Below are 21,203 nucleotides of genomic sequence, written 5' to 3' on the forward strand. Positions count from 1 at the left end.
CCATTTTCCATAGTTAAACCTAAATATCTCGATTATTTTACTAGATTTGGGAACATGGTGGATATTTAGCTGAAGGTGGTTAAACGAAATTAGTTTTAGAACCACCTCTAGATAGAGGACTCCAAATAATAACAAATTGTTCGAGTAGGTCAAACGTACCTCCAGGAAAAACTCCATGATCCACCGTTATATCTGAATATTTCAATTATTTTACTAGAGTTGGGAATATGATGGAAATGTAGCTGAAGGTGGTTCGCTAAAATCAGTTTTAGAACCTCTGATGTACACTCTAGCCTCATTTAACTTGAGCTGGTTGACCAACTCTAGATATAGAGTCGAGGGTAACTATATGGTAGATGCATATATTATTAAATTGGTCGAGTAGTTCAAATGTACCATGATGGAAATGTAGAAGAAGAATATAAAGGTATAGGTTAGAAAATAAATATTAGTAACGTTTGTAAATCGATATATTTTAATTATAACAAATTACGATTTATAAACAAATTGTGTTCAATAACTACCGATCATTTATCTAAATTGCACTTTAACAACAATATTGAATATATTTAAAATTTTCTTATACAATATGGATATTTGATGACTACAAATTGGCTACCTAAAATTTTAAAAGTGGGAATGTAGATTACAGTAAATATCCACAAACAAATATATTTTTTATATACAGAATAATAGGAAAAATAAATTATTTGATACAGCAGTAGTAAGAGCCATTTACTATAAAAACTTGATACAATTATGACATTTTTTTTTAAATAAAATTGTAATAAATGCCTTCTGTAGATTTGCATGTTATTTGGTGTTTGTAGTAGTGACTGCTAGTGTATAATGGTAGTGAATTGCTTTCTGTTGATATCTTTACTTCCTGCTAATTAGTAACTGCTAGAGTAAGTTCTGTTTGTGTCTGTTGAGGTTCCGTTGCTATTAATCAATTTCCGGTGTCTTTCGATGCCTATTAGTATCTCTTCTTCTTGTCTACTGTTGGTATTTCATCTTCTTATTGGTATTTGCTAGTGTACACTGGAGTTCTATTGTTTTTTGTTACTTTCTGTTGGTATCTCTTCTTTCTCCTCCGTTTTAACTTCTTAATTTCTGTTAGTGTCTTTCGATACCTCTTCTTTCTGATGGCTGGTGTCTATATACTTTCTGAAGGTTGTAAAGTACGATTTTTTAATTAATTGAATCGAATTGCTGTTCAAGTTTTCATTTTAAATTATATCTTATAGACTGCTATAATTTCATCATTATGTGCCATAATATCTTATACAGTGAAGGAAGAAAACATACGTGAGGATCAAATAATCGTAACAGAAACTTTTATATTCAAGTATTATAAAAAAAAAATTATAAAAAGATTTACAAAACTTCTTAATGTAAATGTTAGCGTAAAGTTTCAAATTGGCAAAAAACATTATTCTTATAAATAACAATATAAAATCCATTATTGAACAATTATTTCATTCGTTATTTAAAAAGAAGTTGATATGGGAGAAAGTTAAGCATCTCAGATAAGTAATTTGAAGTAATTATCATTTTTTCTTAGTGTAAAGACGAAAAGTAGGCTAATTGATGAAATTTCATTAGTTTTCTCAGTGTAAAGTAGAAGCATTAGTGTATTAAATTATATTTTCTCAGTGTAAACTTTAAAGTTTGTATATTTATTAAAATAAATCATTTTTCTCATGATGCAAAGACCAAAACTCAAAGTAAACATTATTTTTTCTTAGTGTTAAGTCAAAAAGTAGAATAATCGATGAAATTCTGTTATATTTCTTAGTGTAAAGACCCATAGTAGAAGCATTAGTGTATAAAATAACTTTTTCTCAGTATAAAGACCCTGTACCACTCTTTTTCGATTACCAAGGTTTAAAAATGAAGAATTAATTTTCCTGATAGCACATACAACCAAAACAATGGATTTTTATTATGACTGTTTTCGTCAAAAAAAAATCCCAATTAAAATTATGAATATAAACGAAATTCCTTCTGGTACCATTCATTTCCCATTATCTGTATACACCTCGTAGACCAAAATTCCCGTATACTCATAACAATCCCTCTTCTCTATCGGTTAATTACCTCCCCTAGGTTTCCGTCTAGTTTCCTGAACCGCGGCCACGAGGCTTTTAACCGCTTCTTCATGACCTGAAATTCAAAAAGACAAATCACCACAAACAACGTGGACTTACACTGATATCTTCACCTTCGAAACTATCGGCTTTCCTTAGGGGAGCCATTGGTGTAGGTACAGACAATTTCTGTTGGCAAACGTGATGTTTACGTTTAGGGGGAAAAGTCTCCCAGCTCCTCTGTTTCTGCGCCATCGACATATTCTTATTCCTCCTATTTATAACGACAACCAAAGTTTTATCCGGCCCTTCGAAACTGGACCTTCTGCTCGAGGTGCTCAAAGAGTCAGCGGAATCGTGCATCGAGTAAAAAACGTTATCTTCACCGTCACTATAAGGATACACCTAAAAAAAAATAATTAATACATCAATTATACCAATTTAGTCCTATTAGAAGCATAAATCCTTTTAATATACTGGATAGTCGAAAACTATTATACCAAATGTAAAACTATACATACTAAATGTGATTTATAACAGTTTTTTCAGTGTACATTGGAATAGAAAATTATTTTTATAATAAACTGAACAACTATAAAGGATAAAGGTATTTTTTTTAGGTTAGAAATCTATAATTTTCAATTTTTTAATTTTTTTTAATACCCTGTATAATTAAATAGTAATACCTTCTTTTTTTGGGGTTTTGCAGGCGGTAAAATTCCTTTGTTTTTACATTTCGGACTACTAGGACTCGATCTACTTGTAGCTTCAGATATCCTCTGATATCCTGGTTCCGATCTTGGTTTTCTAGTTTCGGTATCAGATTTACTGCCAGTATTAATTTTATCACAGCTTTTCGTTATTTTTTTATACATTATTCTTTGCTTCGAATTCATTTTACCTGAAACAATTTATTACATGAATTATTTAAAAAAATTGTACAAGGTGCGGTCAAAAAATAATGTGAATTAACAAAATTAAGTATCACTCATAAATTGAATTAATTTTCTTAAAAATACTGATCTTGGGTAGCAGTGGAACTATACCGAGTCTAAAGATGCGTCAGGAGATTAATAATACGAGATATTTTGGGTAAAAATGTACGAGGTGTGATCAAAAAATAGAGTAAATCAATTTTTTAAGTAAAATCCTCTCATAAACTGAATCAGTTTCTCTAAAAATACTCCTTTTGGGTAACAACGCCATTCTACCAGCTTTAAGGCTCTAGCTGAAAGGTTTTTTTCCAAAATGGTTTCCATCTGTGTGGTCTTATCCTTTCCAATGTCAGGAATATTGTGTTTTTCAACACATTTTTATTGGCAGGATAAACCAGGAAGATTTGTATGGAATAAAACCATTGGTCCACTTTGTTTAGATCTGTTTTTATTTCTAAAACACTCTAGAGTTCCAATTGTTCCATCTGGAACAAATTCTGATTGCACTATGTACTTCCAATGAAAAAAAATTCATAAAAACAGATTTAACTTCCATCTTTAAATACAATTATTTAAATACTTCTTCAAAATATCCTCAATTTTCTTCTAACCATCACTTTTTGTTTATTTTTTCTTTTCTATTTCGTTAGTTTTAGTTCTTCATTTTTCTCGGTGTTTCTTTTTACTGTTCTTGCTTCGTATACACTTCTAACCATTTTATCCACTCTCATATCCAAATCAACTTATCTGCCTTTCTTTTATTTTAGTTTCTACACTTCTATCTTCCTTAGATATCCAATTTCCATGTTCTGCATCCAATTTCTTCGGATTTGTGTTATGGCACCAGTATCTTGTTCGGAAACTGAGTATACTTTTTCAAAAATTTGTTTTCGTACCTTTAGGTATCTCTTTCTTTACAAGGAAGGTATATTTGATATTCCCAAGTTTGCTACTACTTGTATCTCCTTTAATTCATCACTGATTCTACCTTTTCTTCCATTATCCTTGTCAATAGTTGTGTTTCGTAGTTTAATTCCATAATTTTTTTCATTCCCCTTGTATATTGGATCAATTATGTCAATCTATTTGTTCTTAGACAGTCATCAAGTGGATTTCTTGAACTGTTGGTGATATTCACACTCACAAAACTGGAACCGTTGGTGATATTCACATTAAATACACTACCACTCACAAAAACAGTACCGCCAAGTCAACCAGTAGGTCCTCAGTCGTGCTGTCTTATCCTGGCATCATTTTTTAAATCACTTCTGTTTATTTTCTTGTCCTTCTGGTCTCGTATCTGACTTAAATAGTTCAAATGAACCGGAATGGATTCAAATTGTTACTACCATGCTTCAATATTGGAATTCAAATGAAATATTTTTTTATTACACCTCGTATATATAAAAAAAAATAACCTATAAAATAAGATATTTGAATATTTTTGATGGAATAAAATGTTTTGGGTATTTAATTTACCTATGGAGTCGGTGCTACTCATTTTTCTATCATCTTTGGCCAATTTTCTATCGGTCTCTGTATCGGATTTAGAAGACGGTTGACTTTGCCTCCTACTCAAGATGTCTTGAATTTTTTCTTTTATTTGCGCTTCTAAACGATCAATGCTCATTTGCTGACTAAAATTTAAATGAATTTTAAAATATTTTTGCCATTTGGAAATTTTTCGAATAACAAAACGAAGCTGATTATATTTAATATTTATTTATTTAATTATTTTCTCGAATTAAATAATTTCTTCACGATATCCTTCAAAGCCGAACAGCATCTACGACAAAATATAAACACACCTGTTGATTTTTTTATCCAATTCATCTAAAATTTCCTATTTTAAAAAATTATTCATTACATTGATTCGCGGATATTTTAGTTATTATTAAAAAAAAAATCCTACCTTATTAAGAACTGTTTTTTCGGTGTAGCTTTCTGCGAAACGGTTATCGGTTTGTCGCTTTGACCAGCAGATTTACTACGTTCTCTTTCTTGTATATTAGGACGGACTTTTTCGAGTAATTGACCAAGTACTCTACTACGTGAACGTGGAATTTTACCTAAAGATGCATCGGATTGTTGTAAAATACCTAAAACACATAAATATTTATATATAAACAATTATATACGAGGTAAGTTCAAATAATACAATATTGAAACCTTTTCGGCTTGACAGTCTGTTGCTATAGCCCCTGTATTATCTGTTAACAAATATAGAACTGGAATATGAAAAGAAAACTGCCACAAAAAGTCACAAAATAATAAAATCTATCTAATGACATAATATAGTAACCTTGAAGACCGTTTACGAGTAGCTATGAAAGATTTAGAATTGAAATTGAGCCATAAAAACATTTGTGGACTTTAAAAACTGTTTTCGAGGGGCACGAAAGATTTAGAATTGAAAATGTGTCAATTGAGAACAATAGTAGACTGTTTACGAAGGGTATAATACAATTATAATTGAAAATGGGTCAGTTAAGAACTTAATCAGATGGGTTAGGTTCAAAATAAATCGGGTTAGTTCGTGTTTAAAATTAGTAAGGTTATGTTAGGTTCAAAATAAATAGAATTAAGTTAGGTTCACAATAAATAGAGTTAGATTAAATTAGGTTCATAATAAGTAGGGTTAGTTCAAGTTTGAAATAAATAAGGTCATATTAGGGTCAAAAAAGAAGGGTTGGGGTATTTTAAATTTAAAATATGTGGGGTTAATTTAAATTTGGAACAAGAAGGGTTAGATTAAGTTTGAAATGAGAAGGATTAGGTTAATTTAGGTTAAAAATAAGTAGAATCAAGTTAGGTTCACAATTAATAGAGTTAAATTAAGTTAGATTCAAAATAAGTAAAGTTATGGTACATGAATGAATTAGTAAATTGTTCAAGTAGTTCAAATGTACCTCCACTAGAAACTCTCTCAAAATGAGAATGAGGTTCGCCTAGGTTTAAAACAAGTAGAATTAGATTATGTTCGATTCAAATTAAGAAGAGTTAGATTAGGTTAGGTTCAAATTAAGTAGAGTTAGTTCAAGTTTGAAATAAATAAGGTCATATTAGGGTCAAAAAAGAAGGGTTAGGATATTTTAAATTTAAAATATGTGGGGTTAATTTAAATTTGGAACAAGAAGGGTTAGATTAAGTTTGAAATGAGAAGGATTAGGTTAATTTAGGTTAAAAATAAGTAGAATCAAGTTAGGTTCACAATTAATAGAGTTAAATTAAGTTAGATTCAAAATAAGTAAAGTTATGGTACATGAATGAATTAGTAAATTGTTCAAGTAGTTCAAATGTACCTCCACTAGAAACTCTCTCAAAATGAGAATGAGGTTCGCCTAGGTTTAAAACAAGTAGAATTAGATTATGTTCGATTCAAATTAAGAAGAGTTAGATTAGGTTAGGTTCAAATTAAGTAGAGTTAGTTCAAGTTTGAAATAAATAAGGTCATATTAGGGTCAAAAAAGAAGGGTTAGGATATTTTAAATTTAAAATATGTGGGGTTAATTCAAGTTTGGAGCAAGAAGGGTTAGATTAAGTTAAAAATGAGAAGAATTAGGTTAATTTAGGTTAAAAATAAGTAGAATCAAGTTAGGTTCACTATAAATAGAGTTAGATTCAAAATAAGTACAGTTATGGTACATGAATGAATTAGTAAATTGTTCAAGTAGTTCAAATGTACCTCCACCAGAAACTCTCTCAAAATGAGAAGAATAAGATTAGCCTAGGTTTAAAACAAGTAGAATTAGATTATGTTCGATTCAAATTAAGAAGAGTTAGATTAGGTTAGGTTCAAATTAAGTAGAGTTAGTTCAAGTTTGAAATAAATAAGGTCATATTAGGGTCAAAAAAGAAGGGTTAGGATATTTTAAATTTAAAATATGTGGGGTTAATTCAAGTTTGGAGCAAGAAGGGTTAGATTAAGTTAAAAATGAGAAGAATTAGGTTAATTTAGGTTAAAAATAAGTAGAATCAAGTTAGGTTCACTATAAATAGAGTTAGATTCAAAATAAGTACAGTTATGGTACATGAATGAATTAGTAAATTATTCAAGTAGTTCAAATGTACCTCCACCAGAAACTTTCTCAGTTTCGGTTCAAAATAAGTACAATCAGGTTAGGTTAGGCTCAAATTAGGTTTAAAATAAAAAGTATCAATGACATATGTGATTATTAAAGCAGAACCAACAATTTAAGAAACATTAATGTAAAAAAATTTTTTAAAAATCGATAAACAAACATTTTTGCATGATTTTTTTTTTCAAAATGTTCGTTTTTTCGTGTAGATTAAGAAAAAAAATATACAAACGCCGTTTGGCGCTTTGCGAAAAAGTTACTAACGATTATATCGAAAGAAATTCATTTATAATAAAAAATAAAATCGAAAAACGACATCGAATCGCCAATTGACTTTATTTTTCACATTTTCTCCCCGAACATCATCGAAATTTGCGATTTTTCGATCTTCCAGCGACGATACGAGGGCACCGCGATATTATATCGAATACAAATACAAATAATTTACCGATGTGTTCGAGAAGGGACGCCAGATGTTGTGCTTGTTCGTCCGAAGTACCACCCTGACTTTGTTCGCCCTGACTAGGCTGTTGATTCACCAAACTCCTAATGAAAGGTTCCAATTGGGCCGCCACCTAAAACACACGCCGTGCGTCACGCCCTCGTAAACGACGTTATCGACCAACTACCTGACTTAGGTGTTTCAATTCGTTCCTCAGCGCATTTACATCCGCCCTTTGACAGCTAAAAACTTCCTGTTCGATTCTCAATCTCCACAGTTGCTCCTCCCAGGAAGCGTCGAACGTCGAGGACATCCTGTCGAGCTCCTTCTGCTGCCTGAAACAAATTTGAATTTTTTTCCGATTGAATCCAATGTAATTCGGTCGGTTTTTCACCTTTCTAAACTTTGGTCGAGATGCAAACATTCCCTGATGAGCATTTCGTAGCGAGCTGTTAGCGGCGGCGTCTGCGCTTTCCTCAAAGCGCTAATGTCCTTGTGCAATTCGCCGACTTTTTCTTTGATCGTATTGAATTGTTGATTGAGGTCGCGTATTTGGGACTCGAACGAACGACAATGTGTCGAAAACGAGCTGTCGCCTTCCAAAAGTTTATTTTTTAGGGCTGTTTGTTGTTTTTTAGTAGCCGGCGGGACGCTGTCGTACATTCTCGAAGCTGAAAGAATGTTCGCAACGAAAAAAATCGATTATATCGCTTAACCCTCGTTTTTTTTTTTTGGCTCTGGGAGGTAGAAAAATCATAAGTCTTCGACGAATTTGTTATAAACTTTCGTTTTTCCCGCTGATTTATGAGAAAAACGAAAATTTTGAAAAAAAATTATTCAAAAACGTTTGTTTGGTAATTAATTTTAATATTTTCGATTCTTTTTCATTTCTACTTATCTTATATCCCTCGAAAACAGTCTGCAAATTTTAAAATTGTTCTCAATTTTGACTTATTTTCAGTTATAATTGTCTAATACCCCCTCGTAAACAGTCTACAAAGTTTAAAATTGACTCATTTTCAATTTTACTTGTCTCACACCCCTCGTAAACAGTATATAAGGTTTAAAATCGTTCTTAACTGACTCATATTCAATTCCAAATCTCTTATAACCCTCGTAAACAGTCTGCAAAGTTTACAATTGACTTATTTTCAATTCCACTTGTCTCACACCCCTCGTAAACAGTATATAAGGTTTAAAATCGTTCTTAACTGACTCATTTTCAATTCCAAATCTCTTATAACCCTCGTAAACAGTCTGCAAAGTTTACAATTGACTTATTTTCAATTCCACTTGTCTCACACCCCTCGTAAACAGTATATAAGGTTTAAAATCGTTCTTAACTGACTCATATTCAATTCCAAATCTCTTATAATCCTCGTAAACAGTCTGTAAAGTTTACAATTGACTCATTTTCAATTCCACTTGTCTCACACCCCTCGTAAACAGTATATAAGGTTTAATATCGTTCTTAACTGACTCATATTCAATTCCAAATCTCTTATAACCCTCGTAAACAGTCTGCAAAGTTTACAATTGACTTATTTTCAATTCCACTTGTCTCACACCCCTCGTAAACAGTATATAAGGTTTAAAATCGTTCTTAACTGACTCATATTCAATTCCAAATCTCTTATAACCCTCGTAAACAGTCTGCAAAGTTTACAATTGACTTATTTTCAATTCCACTTGTCTCACACCCCTCGTAAACAGTATATAAGGTTTAAAATCGTTCTTAACTGACTCATATTCAATTCCAAATCTCTTATAACCCTCTTAAACAGTCTGCAAAGTTTACAATTGACTTATTTTCAATTCCACTTGTCTCACACCCCTCGTAAACAGTATATAAGGTTTAAAATCGTTCTTAACTGACTCATTTTCAATTCCAAATCTCTTATAACCCTCGTAAACAGTCTGCAAAGTTTACAATTGACTTATTTTCAATTCCACTTGTCTCACACCCCTCGTAAACAGTATATAAGGTTTAAAATCGTTCTTAACTGACTCATATTCAATTCCAAATCTCTTATAATCCTCGTAAACAGTCTGTAAAGTTTACAATTGACTTATTTTCAATTCCACTTGTCTCACACCCCTCGTAAACAGTATATAAGGTTTAAAATCGTTCTTAACTGACTCATATTCAATTCCAAATCTCTTATAATCCTCGTAAACAGTCTGTAAAGTTTACAATTGACTTATTTTCAATTCCACTTGTCTCACACCCCTCGTAAACAGTATATAAGGTTTAAAATCGTTCTTAACTGACTCATATTCAATTCCAAATCTCTTATAACCCTCTTAAACAGTCTGCAAAGTTTACAATTGACTTATTTTCAATTCCACTTGTCTCACACCCCTCGTAAACAGTATATAAGGTTTAAAATCGTTCTTAACTGACTCATTTTCAATTCCAAATCTCTTATAACCCTCGTAAACAGTCTGCAAAGTTTACAATTGACTTATTTTCAATTCCACTTGTCTCACACCCCTCGTAAACAGTATATAAGGTTTAAAATCGTTCTTAACTGACTCATTTTCAATTCCAAATCTCTTATAACCCTCGTAAACAGTCTGCAAAGTTTACAATTGACTTATTTTCAATTCCACTTGTCTCACACCCCTCGTAAACAGTATATAAGGTTTAATATCGTTCTTAACTGACTCATATTCAATTCCAAATCTCTTATAACCCTCGTAAACAGTCTGCAAAGTTTACAATTGACTTATTTTCAATTCCACTTGTCTCACACCCCTCGTAAACAGTATATAAGGTTTAAAATCGTTCTTAACTGACTCATATTCAATTCCAAATCTCTTATAACCCTCGTAAACAGTCTGCAAAGTTTACAATTGACTTATTTTCAATTCCACTTGTCTCACACCCCTCGTAAACAGTATATAAGGTTTAAAATCGTTCTTAACTGACTCATATTCAATTCCAAATCTCTTATAACCCTCTTAAACAGTCTGCAAAGTTTACAATTGACTTATTTTCAATTCCACTTGTCTCACACCCCTCGTAAACAGTATATAAGGTTTAAAATCGTTCTTAACTGACTCATATTCAATTCCAAATCTCTTATAACCCTCGTAAACAGTCTGCAAAGTTTACAATTGACTTATTTTCAATTCCACTTGTCTCACACCCCTCGTAAACAGTATATAAGGTTTAAAATCGTTCTTAACTGAGTCATATTCAATTCCAAATCTCTTATAACCCTCTTAAACAGTCTGCAAAGTTTACAATTGACTTATTTTCAATTCCACTTGTCTCACACCCCTCGTAAACAGTATATAAGGTTTAAAATCGTTCTTAACTGACTCATTTTCAATTCCAAATCTCTTATAACCCTCGTAAACAGTCTGCAAAGTTTACAATTGACTTATTTTCAATTCCACTTGTCTCACACCCCTCGTAAACAATATATAAGGTTTAAAATCGTTCTTAACTGACTCATATTCAATTCCAAATCTCTTATAACCCTCGTAAACAGTCTGCAAAGTTTACAATTGACTTATTTTCAATTCCACTTGTCTCACACCCCTCGTAAACAATATATAAGGTTTAAAATCGTTCTTAACTGACTCATATTCAATTCCAAATCTCTTATAACCCTCGTAAACAGTCTGCAAAGTTTACAATTGACTTATTTTCAATTCCACTTGTCTCACACCCCTCGTAAACAATATATAAGGTTTAAAATCGTTCTTAACTGACTCATATTCAATTCCAAATCTCTTATAACCCTCGTAAACAGTCTGCAAAGTTTACAATTGACTCATTTTCAATTCCACTTGTCTCACACCCCTCGTAAACAGTATATAAGGTTTAATATCGTTCTTAACTGACTCATATTCAATTCCAAATCTCTTATAACCCTCGTAAACAGTCTGCAAAGTTTACAATTGACTCATTTTCAATTCCACTTGTCTCACACCCCTCGTAAACAGTATATAAGGTTTAAAATCGTTCTTAACTGACTCATATTCAATTCCAAATCTCTTATAACCCTCGTAAACAGTCTGCAAAGTTTACAATTGACTTATTTTCAATTCCACTTGTCTCACACCCCTCGTAAACAGTATATAAGGTTTAATATCGTTCTTAACTGACTCATATTCAATTCCAAATCTCTTATAACCCTCGTAAACAGTCTGCAAAGTTTACAATTGACTCATTTTCAATTCCAAATCTCTTATAACCCTCGTAAACAGTCTGCAAAGTTTACAATTGACTCATTTTCAATTCCACTTGTCTAATAAGCCTCGTAAACAGTCTGCAAAGTTTACAATTAACCGATTTTCAATTCCACTTGCCTTACACCCCTCGTAAACAGTATATAAGGTTTAAAATCGTTCTTAACTGACTCATTTTCAATTCCAAATCTCTTATAACCCTCGTAAGCAACCTGCAACGTTTACAATTGACCCATTTTCAATTTTACTTGTCTTAAACACCTCGTATATAATATATAATAGATAAATTCCAGCATTTAGAACTTTTTTCATATTATTTTCAATAGAATAAAATTTGATGTTGATACATGACATATAATACAGATTGTCTAATTAAAAGGGCTCAAATTTGTTATTGTGGGACTGTGGCAATCAAACACCAAAATATGCTCTTCTTAATATGTATTCGAATAATATATTCGTCATCAGGGAAATAAATTTTTTTATAAAATTTCAAAATTATTAATTCCAAAAAGCACAGTCGAAAATGACAATAAGACATAATTAATTTTTATTTAAAGCACTAAAACTAATATTTGTTCCCATTTTTGTTTATTTCTTTTTTCGCACAACCGAAGATTTTGAAAAAAATATTCATAGAAATAGGAGAACTTTTTACATTTTCCAGAGCCAAAAAAAACGAGGGGACCACGATAGTAAGGAATTTTCAAAATTTTATAAAATAAAATGTACTTACTAGCAGCTAATTCAGATTGATGTTGACTAACCGCTGCTTGACCTATCCAGGGCTCTAGACTTTGCGCAAACTCACTTCTATAATTAGTTTTTATCTGAGAAGACTGCAGAGACCTGAAATTAATCAAAATTATTAATTAAAAATAAATTATGACACTAATTAACATTATCAGGAAATAAACCGTCTTCATTTTAGGTCTCATCAAGTATGTTCTCCAAAAAAAACAGTTTTATTATTAGAAAAATCTCTTCGGGGAAGTTAATTAGGATCTATTTGGAGTGGTTGGCAGTAAACGTGTTAAACAAAGGTTAATATTGTCAAATTTTAGAAAATTTTTAATCAAAAGAGGCCTAAAGTCAAGAAAATAATTTATCTGGAGAAGTACATACCTAACCGGTTGGCTCAAGTTTCCTACAGCAGATAGTCTTTCGATAAGCGATGGACACAATTCCAAAAATTGATATTTATTCGCAGCCGCCGTAAAAGTCGTACACAAAACTAAATGTAACTGAAGAACCGGCATCACAGTACCTGTAAAATCAAAATTAAATAATTCAAATTAACATTTACAAGGATACATAACCTAACACTACAAGTTGACTTCTATAAATCCTTTCTTTGCTCTCATACTGTCTTTGTACTTCCATTATCATCGTAGCGTGAGTTTTAGCCATGGCTTCTTGCATACCGTGACAAAAAGTGTTTATGGTATGTTTTTCACTATCCATATTCCTTCGCAACTCGTCCATTAAACCTTTAAGAGCGATTATACCGTCTCGAACAGAAGTCTAAATGAAATAAATTAATAATATTAATTTAATTTGTTAAATATTGACATACTTGTAGATCCATAATAGCGTTCTGACCTCTCTCTAGACGTTTCGCTGCTTGAGTATGGGCAGTATCGATATCAACGCATTGAGTACGAATTTCGTTGGGCAAATCACGGAAACAATTAACGCACAACATCGTGTTTTGTAATGGAGAAAACATTATATAATGTTCACCGTGTTGAGGACACTATAACAAAATTTTAAATAAGATATTATCATTTTTTTTATTAGCAAACTTTACCTTTTTAGCTTCCTTTGTACATTTACTCATGTGTACAACGTCATGAGTAGAAAACATTTTAGCTCTATGAGTATTTTCTCGGCAGTGAAGACATAAAGCTTGCCCTAAAATATTACAGTACTCATACAGTCAATAGATTGGTTAGTTTACATCCCTTATGTACCTCCAACTCTATTTCATTAGCAACACATAACCACACTTAAATAGATCAATATCTCTTATTAAAATAACTTTACTTCATATATTTCTGGTTCTTTTATCAAATTTAAGAGTTGCAGGCATGTAACGGATATCGACTAATTGCTTTAAAGCTCAAAATAAAAATGAAACAATAAAACAAACCTAAAGAAAATAAAACGCAAAGATATATCAAGTATTACCACAAGTGTTGCAATAATACATATTTGATCGATCACGTTTGTCACAATTTGAACAAGGTGGGTTTTCACTATTAGCAATATCAATCAATTGTCGCATTAATAAATCCGGCGGGGGCAGTGTTGATCCGTCTTTCAGCATCGTTGCTTGTCTGTGTAAAAGTTGAAAATATAAATATACAATAGTTAATTTATTGTTTTGAAATAATACAAGTTGTATAAGACACAATTAATTGTATCTAATTTCTTATTAAACTAAATAAATATTTAAAATACAATAAACCACTTTCGTATTTTCCCAATATTATCAATAAAAATTTCATGCATTAACTAGTGCCACCCTGTACTTTGTTGACCCAATTTTCGATTTTGACTGCATAGTACAAATTGACTATTGAATATATAGAATTGTTTTAAGAAATACCTGCAGAATGGACAAATTAGGCGTCTATCTTGTTCTTTCCCTCTCAAGCACCTAGCACAAAATGTATGATAACAACTAAGAATACAAGGTTCTGTAAAATAATCATGGCATATAGGACACAGCAAAGGATTTTTTGGAAATTCTAGACCACTATCCATTCCTGGCGGTTCCATTTCAAAGTTACAATAACTAAAACATGATATTAATTAATTTGAATTGAAAGAATATTATTATTTACCTGGCAAAATAAATAATTCCGACAAATAAATTTAAAATTCCTGTGTGTATGTAAATAAATATTATTTATTTAATGGAATTGTCAGGTTATTTGTTGGTATAGATGTTATTCTTCTTTTTTCTTGCCACTCCCCAGTTACCATCAGTTTTATCGCTAATAGCATGCGCGCTTAGTTTTTTGTATAAGTTTTCCCAAAAACAATTTTAACGCGCAAGCGATTCGTGCACTATTAGTATTAAGGCATTTTTAATCATATTATGACATTTATAAAAAATGAATAAGTGAAATTATTTGGAAAAAGTTCACACATATTTTCAATATTATAAGAATAATAAAATGCTTTAAAAAGGTTAGAATATCGACCGAATCAAGTTAGTTTAACGTAGTAATATAATACAATGTCTTTTTTGTACTGTAGGCAGGTTATTTCAAGTGAGCAAATAATTTTGAAGAGATTTTCTAGCTTTTAAGGTAATAGTATTTAATATCGCCAAATGACCTTTAAATTTCGCGTCCGTAATAAAATTTAAAATTTTTCTGACAGATATGACATTACTAGTTGAAGTTTACATCCCTAGCTAACTTCAATTTGGTCAAACCATAGACATACTGATACCAGATAGCGATTCAATGAAATTCTTATTTCACTGTTACAACGAGATTAATATAAGTTACGTACTAAGTTATAATTGATAATATTTATCCTGAAACACGCGAATATCGTTTTCATGACTGAAGAGGATAATTGCGTTCTCATAAGGCGGGCCAGAGAGTGTAATTATGTTTGTTGGTGTAAACAGCATGTTTGAGTGCGGTATAGTTATTTCTGTCAAATATCTTGTATCGTACTCTTTCCACAGATCTATTTCTTTATTCCCTTATCTCATTCTATCTATTAATGCACATTGAAACAAAAATAGCTATACTTAGACCAGTCTGTTTCTTTCGTTAGTAAGCACAACTTTTCAATATAGAAAGTATATGATTCGAGTTCTCTAGCACAGCTATGTGTATGGTCAGAACCATAGATTTTTGTCTTACCTATGATCTTAGCTATAAATGAAGTAATAAGTCGATGGTCAGAACCATCGATTAATTTTTGTTAGTCTATGGTCAGATTAGTTAACGTATTATTAGGTTAATGATCAGAACCATAAGCATATTAGTATGTCTATGGGCAAAACCATAGACCTAGTACGTGATAATAAAAAAACTCAATGGTTAGAACTACTATCACCGTTAAGTGATGTCAATTTGAAATTGTTGAAATGAAATAAAAACAGGAAAATGTGAATAACTTTATTTAGTTTTAACGAATATAAACGTTTTCTGCTTTTTACACGATATTAAAAAAATATAAAATTAACGATAAAAAAATAATTTATTTCACTTATGATCGTCATCGTCTACAATTAATATAATAGTTGAAGAATCATTAGAATAAAACAAATTTTGTAGCGTGTTCTCTTCTGCAGCTAAAATATTTTTTTTAGCTTCAATTTCCTTAATCAGATCCGCCTTTTTTTCTATTAGTCGCTTATTTTTTTCCTGTAATATTCAAAATTTCATTCACAATTTTTTTCTAGAATAAACTTTATACTTACTTCAAGTCTGGTAGCTTGTGATAAATTCGTTTCTTTGAATACAGCTCTATCTTCAGAAGTGATAACCTAAAAATGAGTTGTATTCATAGAGTTATAATAAACTCTATGGTTTCATAACGTTATCACTTTCGTAAAACATCGACACTATACAATTATTTAATCTATGTATATCAAACGTCAATGTCATATATGTCATCGCTATTAATCTAGTTATTAGTGATTTATAGTGGTGTAAATCGGGTTTTTAAAATGCTCTTTATAGTTTAAATAAAATTAGTAAAATCACAGTGGCGTGCGTATTTAGATTCAATTTTACACTCTAACATAAAAATATATGATAAAAATAAAACAAAACTAAGAATGGCAGAAAATAAAATTTCAAGTATTAAAAATAGGCGAAATTATATGAAGTTTTAATTATTAAATAAGACTTGAACCAGAACAAAAAAATATTATACCAAGGACATACAGGAAAGATCAATATTTAAAAAATTTCGTTAGTCAGAACGAAAACAAATCAATTACTACCGTTTTAACCCTTTTTAGACAATCCTTTACAAGTACCACGTGAAAAGAACAATTTGATTACAATAACACATTAGTACTAGGACCATCGAAGCATTGAATTGTCAATAAACTCTCAGTTTCTTATAATTTTGTAATTTCAGTAGTTCAAATGTACCATACAGATGTACAGATAGTTTGTTATCTGTTGCCTCAATGACAATAGGCAGATAAATAGTTCATATTGGAAAAAACGCCAAAATTGCCAACAGATCTGATAAACAAAAGAGTCAAAACAATCAAAATTAAAGAATAGAATGAAAGAAATTATAAGAATACTAAGATGAAACTAAAATTGAGAAAAAAGGAAAAATTTGGAAGATATTGAGCAAAAATAGATAGAATTAGATATGGAAGAAAAAATGACTCAACTTCACACTTGAAAAAATAATGACGTACAGCTCAAATAGCTTGTAAATAAGTAAAATGTTTCCGATTCCCTTACAAACTTCACCTAATTCTTATATTTTCAGTATATTCACTAATAAATTTTAATTACGGTACGAGTAACACTTACAAAAGAAGTTGTTAGCCTGTAGTCCAAAACTGTTATGGTACTTTCCAATACCTTCAATTTATCAAATATTTCCTTTTCTCTGGTCTTTTTGCTTAATTTTTTCAACGCATTTGTGGCTACCTGAAAAGTTTAATCAACTCCTAATCGTTTCCTTGTTATTTTTGATATTTATTCGAAGATATTTTTTTATAAACAGACAGTATAAAAATTTTTAAAAAATGCTGCACATTAAAAATTAACAAACACTATCTATGAATTACTTTGAATTTTACCTACATGACACCTTCGCCCTTCTGCCACTACTCTTGAATATACTTCATCTAAAATTGCGGTTGTTGTTGATACTATATCACGTATATCATGAAGGGATGATAGTTTACTATTTATGAAAGACAAATCTGTCGTTAAACTGGATAAATCTTTTGAAAATTTCCCATTATTCATTGCCAAATGTTCAATTTTTTTTAACTTCTAAAAAAAAATAAAAATCAAGTTCCAAAAATAGTAATCAATAAAAATGAATCATATTTCTTCAACTTTTTACTTCTTAGACTTTTGAATACGATTTTCTTGACAAATACTACTGATTTTAGTTTTTTCTTATTCACTTACAATTAACAACTTTTTCATTACTTAATAAATAAATAAAAAATGCTAATAAAGCATATTTTAACCCACGAGCGTTATCAACTATAAAAATTTCTTAGTAATAAAGTTTTGTTTAAAATGATTTTTATTTACCCTTCCTAAAACTACACGACTCTGACAAAATAAAAAATAAGGTTATAACTCATCAAATAATAAAAACATATAATTAAATTTTTTTGTATATAAAATTATATAGTATATTGAAATAATTAATATTTACCCTCATTCTGTTAATTATTTCCGCTGGCATTGGATCTGGATACTTGTTCGAGGGATGACCATCAATGAAATGTTTTCCGCAAATATAAAGTCGATGAGCTTTAAAACCAAGATCTGACGAAATTTTACAACTAATACTCCACTTCTGACATCGTTTACATTTGAGACAGCTTTTTATGTGTTTATTACTGGATTCTATAATATTAAATGCTACACGGGTACAAGCTCTAGGAAACCGAAAAAATTTTAAATCACTGCAACGATAACTGTTATTTGTACAACTATGAAAAGCACAGAATTTCGAGTTAGCTATTTTCAAACATTCTTTTAACGATGACATGGTTCTAACTATATCAATAGTTTCATCCTGAGATGTTTTATACTTAATTTCTAACCTAGAAATACGAACCGAAGCATTAAAATGCCAAACATCACTTTCAAATGTCACTTAATAAGGAGTTTAACGCGAAAATGTGCCTTGACATATTCTTCTTTTTACACTACTTTTTGTATGTACCATAGAACTTTCTATATTTGGACAACGGAGTAGATATTTAAACCGTTCTTTTGTGTACATTTATAATTGATAATATACAAATTTATCTATGGTGTTACATATATTATGATAAAATGAAAACCACGTACTAATAATAAATATTATTAGGTGATGTCAGTATTTATAAATAAGTATTGAATTTCATTGTTTAAAAATAATTTGTATCGAGAATTACTTCGAAGATGCATAAAAAACAAACATCTTCAGATTTTGAGATTGCACCTCTAAGATCTTTGGGCGATTTTCTTTTAGAAGCCGCCCGTTTTCAAATACCAAATGTAAAAGATTTCGAAAGATGGGGTAATAGAGTTACACAAAATTTGTTATACTACCAAACGAATTATTTCTTGATGTCCATTCTGATATTTATAATAGTGGGGTAAGTATCCAAATCAATTCAGTATTAAACAACAATAATTTATTTCATTTCTAGTATAATACATCCTATTAAAATGGCTTGTGGGATATTAGCAACAGCTGTACTTTTCATGATTTTTGTTTATATTACAAACGAAAAGGCGAGTGCTGCTAGATTTAAAAAAAGACATCCAATTGTTTCGATTTTCGTCATTTTTGCTTGTGCTTATTTCCTCGCATACATGTTACAATCCCTCATGGTTTTCCTTCTTGGTGTTTTATTACCTGTGGCAGGTAAGTACTAATTTGATCATTAACAATATTTGATACTTATAGAAAGTTTTCTATTTATTTTAGCAATTTTCATTCACGCTTCTTTGAGATTGAGAAACATGAAAAATAAAATTGCTAATAAAGTAGAGAGCTTGGGTCTTAGAACAACTCCTATGGGATTTTTTCTTGAAGAAATGGGTCTGGAAAGTGAGTTATTCTGAAAATCTGTCTAATTTACTTGATATATCCTCAAAAGGTCATAATTAGTACTGAATAATTGTTCTATTTGCTATTTTTAAAAAAATTTAAAGAGGGTTTGAAAAAAATGACACATTTAGTGATATGTATGTAGCTTTACTGGATAATCATGATTTAAACTACTTGTATACTATTTTAGTTTTTGTAACATTCAATGTATTTAGAGCGTATTCCAACTACAAAATGCAGTATCAAAACTTGATAAAAGTTATTTTGTGAATGTTGCTTCTTATAATGAATACATATTCCTTTTATTTTTGTTTTACTTGGTTTTTTAACATCAAATTGGATAGGTGACGTCTTCTGTAGACCATACACTGTCTAAACTCATGCCTCACTTTACATTACCAAATGTCGATGTCCTCTGAGAACCTTTTGATGTCATTAGGTAGGTGTGAGGCTTGTCCAAGTATTTGAACCGCACTCACACATGACATCGTCTGCAGTTTCATTCTCTTCCATGTACTAGCGGCACTCCAGATCATCCATGATGCCCAGGAGGTGACCAAGTCTGATCACTAGTTGAATTTCGCGCTTATTTAGTTGGAGCAGTTGTTTGGTAAGAGAAGCAGAGGGTCCATCTATGTGTTCTTTCTCTTGTCTTATACCAGGTGTCTCTATCCATCTCCACAGAGGGATAGGGATTAAATTGGAGGTATTTTAAAATTTCATAGTCCCTCATTTCAAATGAGACTGTTTTGCTATTATGCCAAGCAACTGTATGGAGCCCATTTTTAACAAAAGAGGGTAGGTTATGAAATTGGACGTAAACAGAATATTATATTCAGTAGGAAACATACAAAATATCTTCAGTAATCATCACAACTCATTTCATCACTCCGAGACAACATGAGAATAGATGGATAAACTTCCTTGTATTAATTCGAATAAAAAATTTCCAAATTGGTTCAAAAATATTTCATTTACAAACATTTTTTCACCAAATAGGCGACCACACAAATAGATATATTTCAAAATAGATTTCCACGTCATTTGATTGTTGCCAGTTTTAATTTGGGGAAATTTCACCTCTAATTCTGTTTGTATGTCCTGTACTGGCAACCCTTCCAATGGTATACAGAATATTTGTGGTTTGTGCGCGCTAAGATCATTTTTTCCATCAAGATTTACAGTTTTTTTCCATTTAGATCCTTTTCGCATCCCCAAAACTATCTAATTGCATAATCAGTATAATTTGATGGTTTTCGATTTCCCCATCTTGTAAATCAACATCATTTGTTCAGATTGCTCTACTTTATAAAACGTTATGTATATTATTTTATAGATATTATTGTTTTTATAAATTTATATATAAACAGATATTTTTTTGCTCATATATATATTAGTATTATTCAATTTAATAAAGATATTTGGAATAAAAAAAAGTTTTATTTTAAATTACAGTTTACAGTTGATAATACTGGCAATCCATATTTTGTGAACAGACCCACGTAGTGTCAACTAAGTACTGTGATTTGATGGTTATGTACAACTCTCAACGAGTCTTTTTTTTTGTTATTTAAGTCTGTTTTACAACAATAAAAACTCTTTCATTAACCGGTCGTTTTAGTGGATTAACAACAGGTTATGGACCCAGTCTAGTTTCCGT

General features: G+C 30.7%; 3 protein-coding genes across 7 annotated transcripts; 1 reads left to right on the forward strand and 2 right to left on the reverse strand.

The window, feature by feature from the left end:
• Positions 1-450: 450 nt before the first annotated feature.
• LOC130445586 (RING finger protein 207-like) lies at positions 451-14,756 on the reverse strand. 4 transcript variants are annotated; one of them, XM_056781299.1, is made up of 16 exons: positions 14,599-14,756; positions 14,361-14,549; positions 13,940-14,088; positions 13,560-13,663; positions 13,326-13,505; positions 13,069-13,273; positions 12,875-13,016; positions 12,486-12,598; positions 7,941-8,217; positions 7,734-7,881; positions 7,553-7,679; positions 4,938-5,124; positions 4,505-4,662; positions 2,777-2,991; positions 2,225-2,495; positions 451-2,166 (listed from the first exon to the last, which is right to left on the reverse strand). In XM_056781299.1, the coding sequence occupies exons 2-16, from the start codon at positions 14,531-14,533 to the stop codon at positions 2,093-2,095; spliced, it is 2,523 nt and encodes an 840-aa protein (XP_056637277.1). In that variant the 5' UTR covers positions 14,534-14,549; positions 14,599-14,756; the 3' UTR covers positions 451-2,092. The 4 variants fall into 4 exon arrangements, with proteins under 4 accessions (XP_056637277.1, XP_056637276.1, XP_056637280.1 ...); XM_056781298.1 differs by having other exon boundaries at positions 7,731-7,881; positions 14,599-14,741; XM_056781302.1 differs by lacking the exons at positions 13,940-14,088; positions 14,599-14,756 and having other exon boundaries at positions 7,731-7,881; positions 14,361-14,483.
• A 1,126-nt stretch (positions 14,757-15,882) lies between these two features.
• LOC130445587 (uncharacterized) lies at positions 15,883-18,590 on the reverse strand. Its single transcript, XM_056781303.1, has 5 exons — positions 18,152-18,590; positions 17,556-17,754; positions 17,284-17,399; positions 16,203-16,268; positions 15,883-16,146 (listed from the first exon to the last, which is right to left on the reverse strand). The coding sequence occupies exons 1-5, from the start codon at positions 18,488-18,490 to the stop codon at positions 15,985-15,987; spliced, it is 882 nt and encodes a 293-aa protein (XP_056637281.1). The 5' UTR covers positions 18,491-18,590; the 3' UTR covers positions 15,883-15,984.
• Positions 18,591-18,711: 121 nt separating this feature from the next.
• On the forward strand, positions 18,712-21,151 carry LOC130445588 (PRA1 family protein 3). Of its 2 annotated transcripts, XM_056781305.1 has the most exons (4): positions 18,735-19,085; positions 19,140-19,357; positions 19,421-19,543; positions 20,999-21,151. In XM_056781305.1, the coding sequence occupies exons 1-4, from the start codon at positions 18,889-18,891 to the stop codon at positions 21,007-21,009; spliced, it is 549 nt and encodes a 182-aa protein (XP_056637283.1). In that variant the 5' UTR covers positions 18,735-18,888; the 3' UTR covers positions 21,010-21,151. The 2 variants fall into 2 exon arrangements, with proteins under 2 accessions (XP_056637282.1, XP_056637283.1); XM_056781304.1 differs by lacking the exon at positions 20,999-21,151 and having other exon boundaries at positions 18,712-19,085; positions 19,421-20,979.
• The last annotated feature ends 52 nt before the right edge of the window (positions 21,152-21,203 follow it).

The sequence above is a fragment of the Diorhabda sublineata genome, chromosome 6 (assembly GCF_026230105.1).
Source record: "Diorhabda sublineata isolate icDioSubl1.1 chromosome 6, icDioSubl1.1, whole genome shotgun sequence".
NCBI classification, from domain to species: Eukaryota; Metazoa; Arthropoda; class Insecta; order Coleoptera; family Chrysomelidae; genus Diorhabda; species Diorhabda sublineata.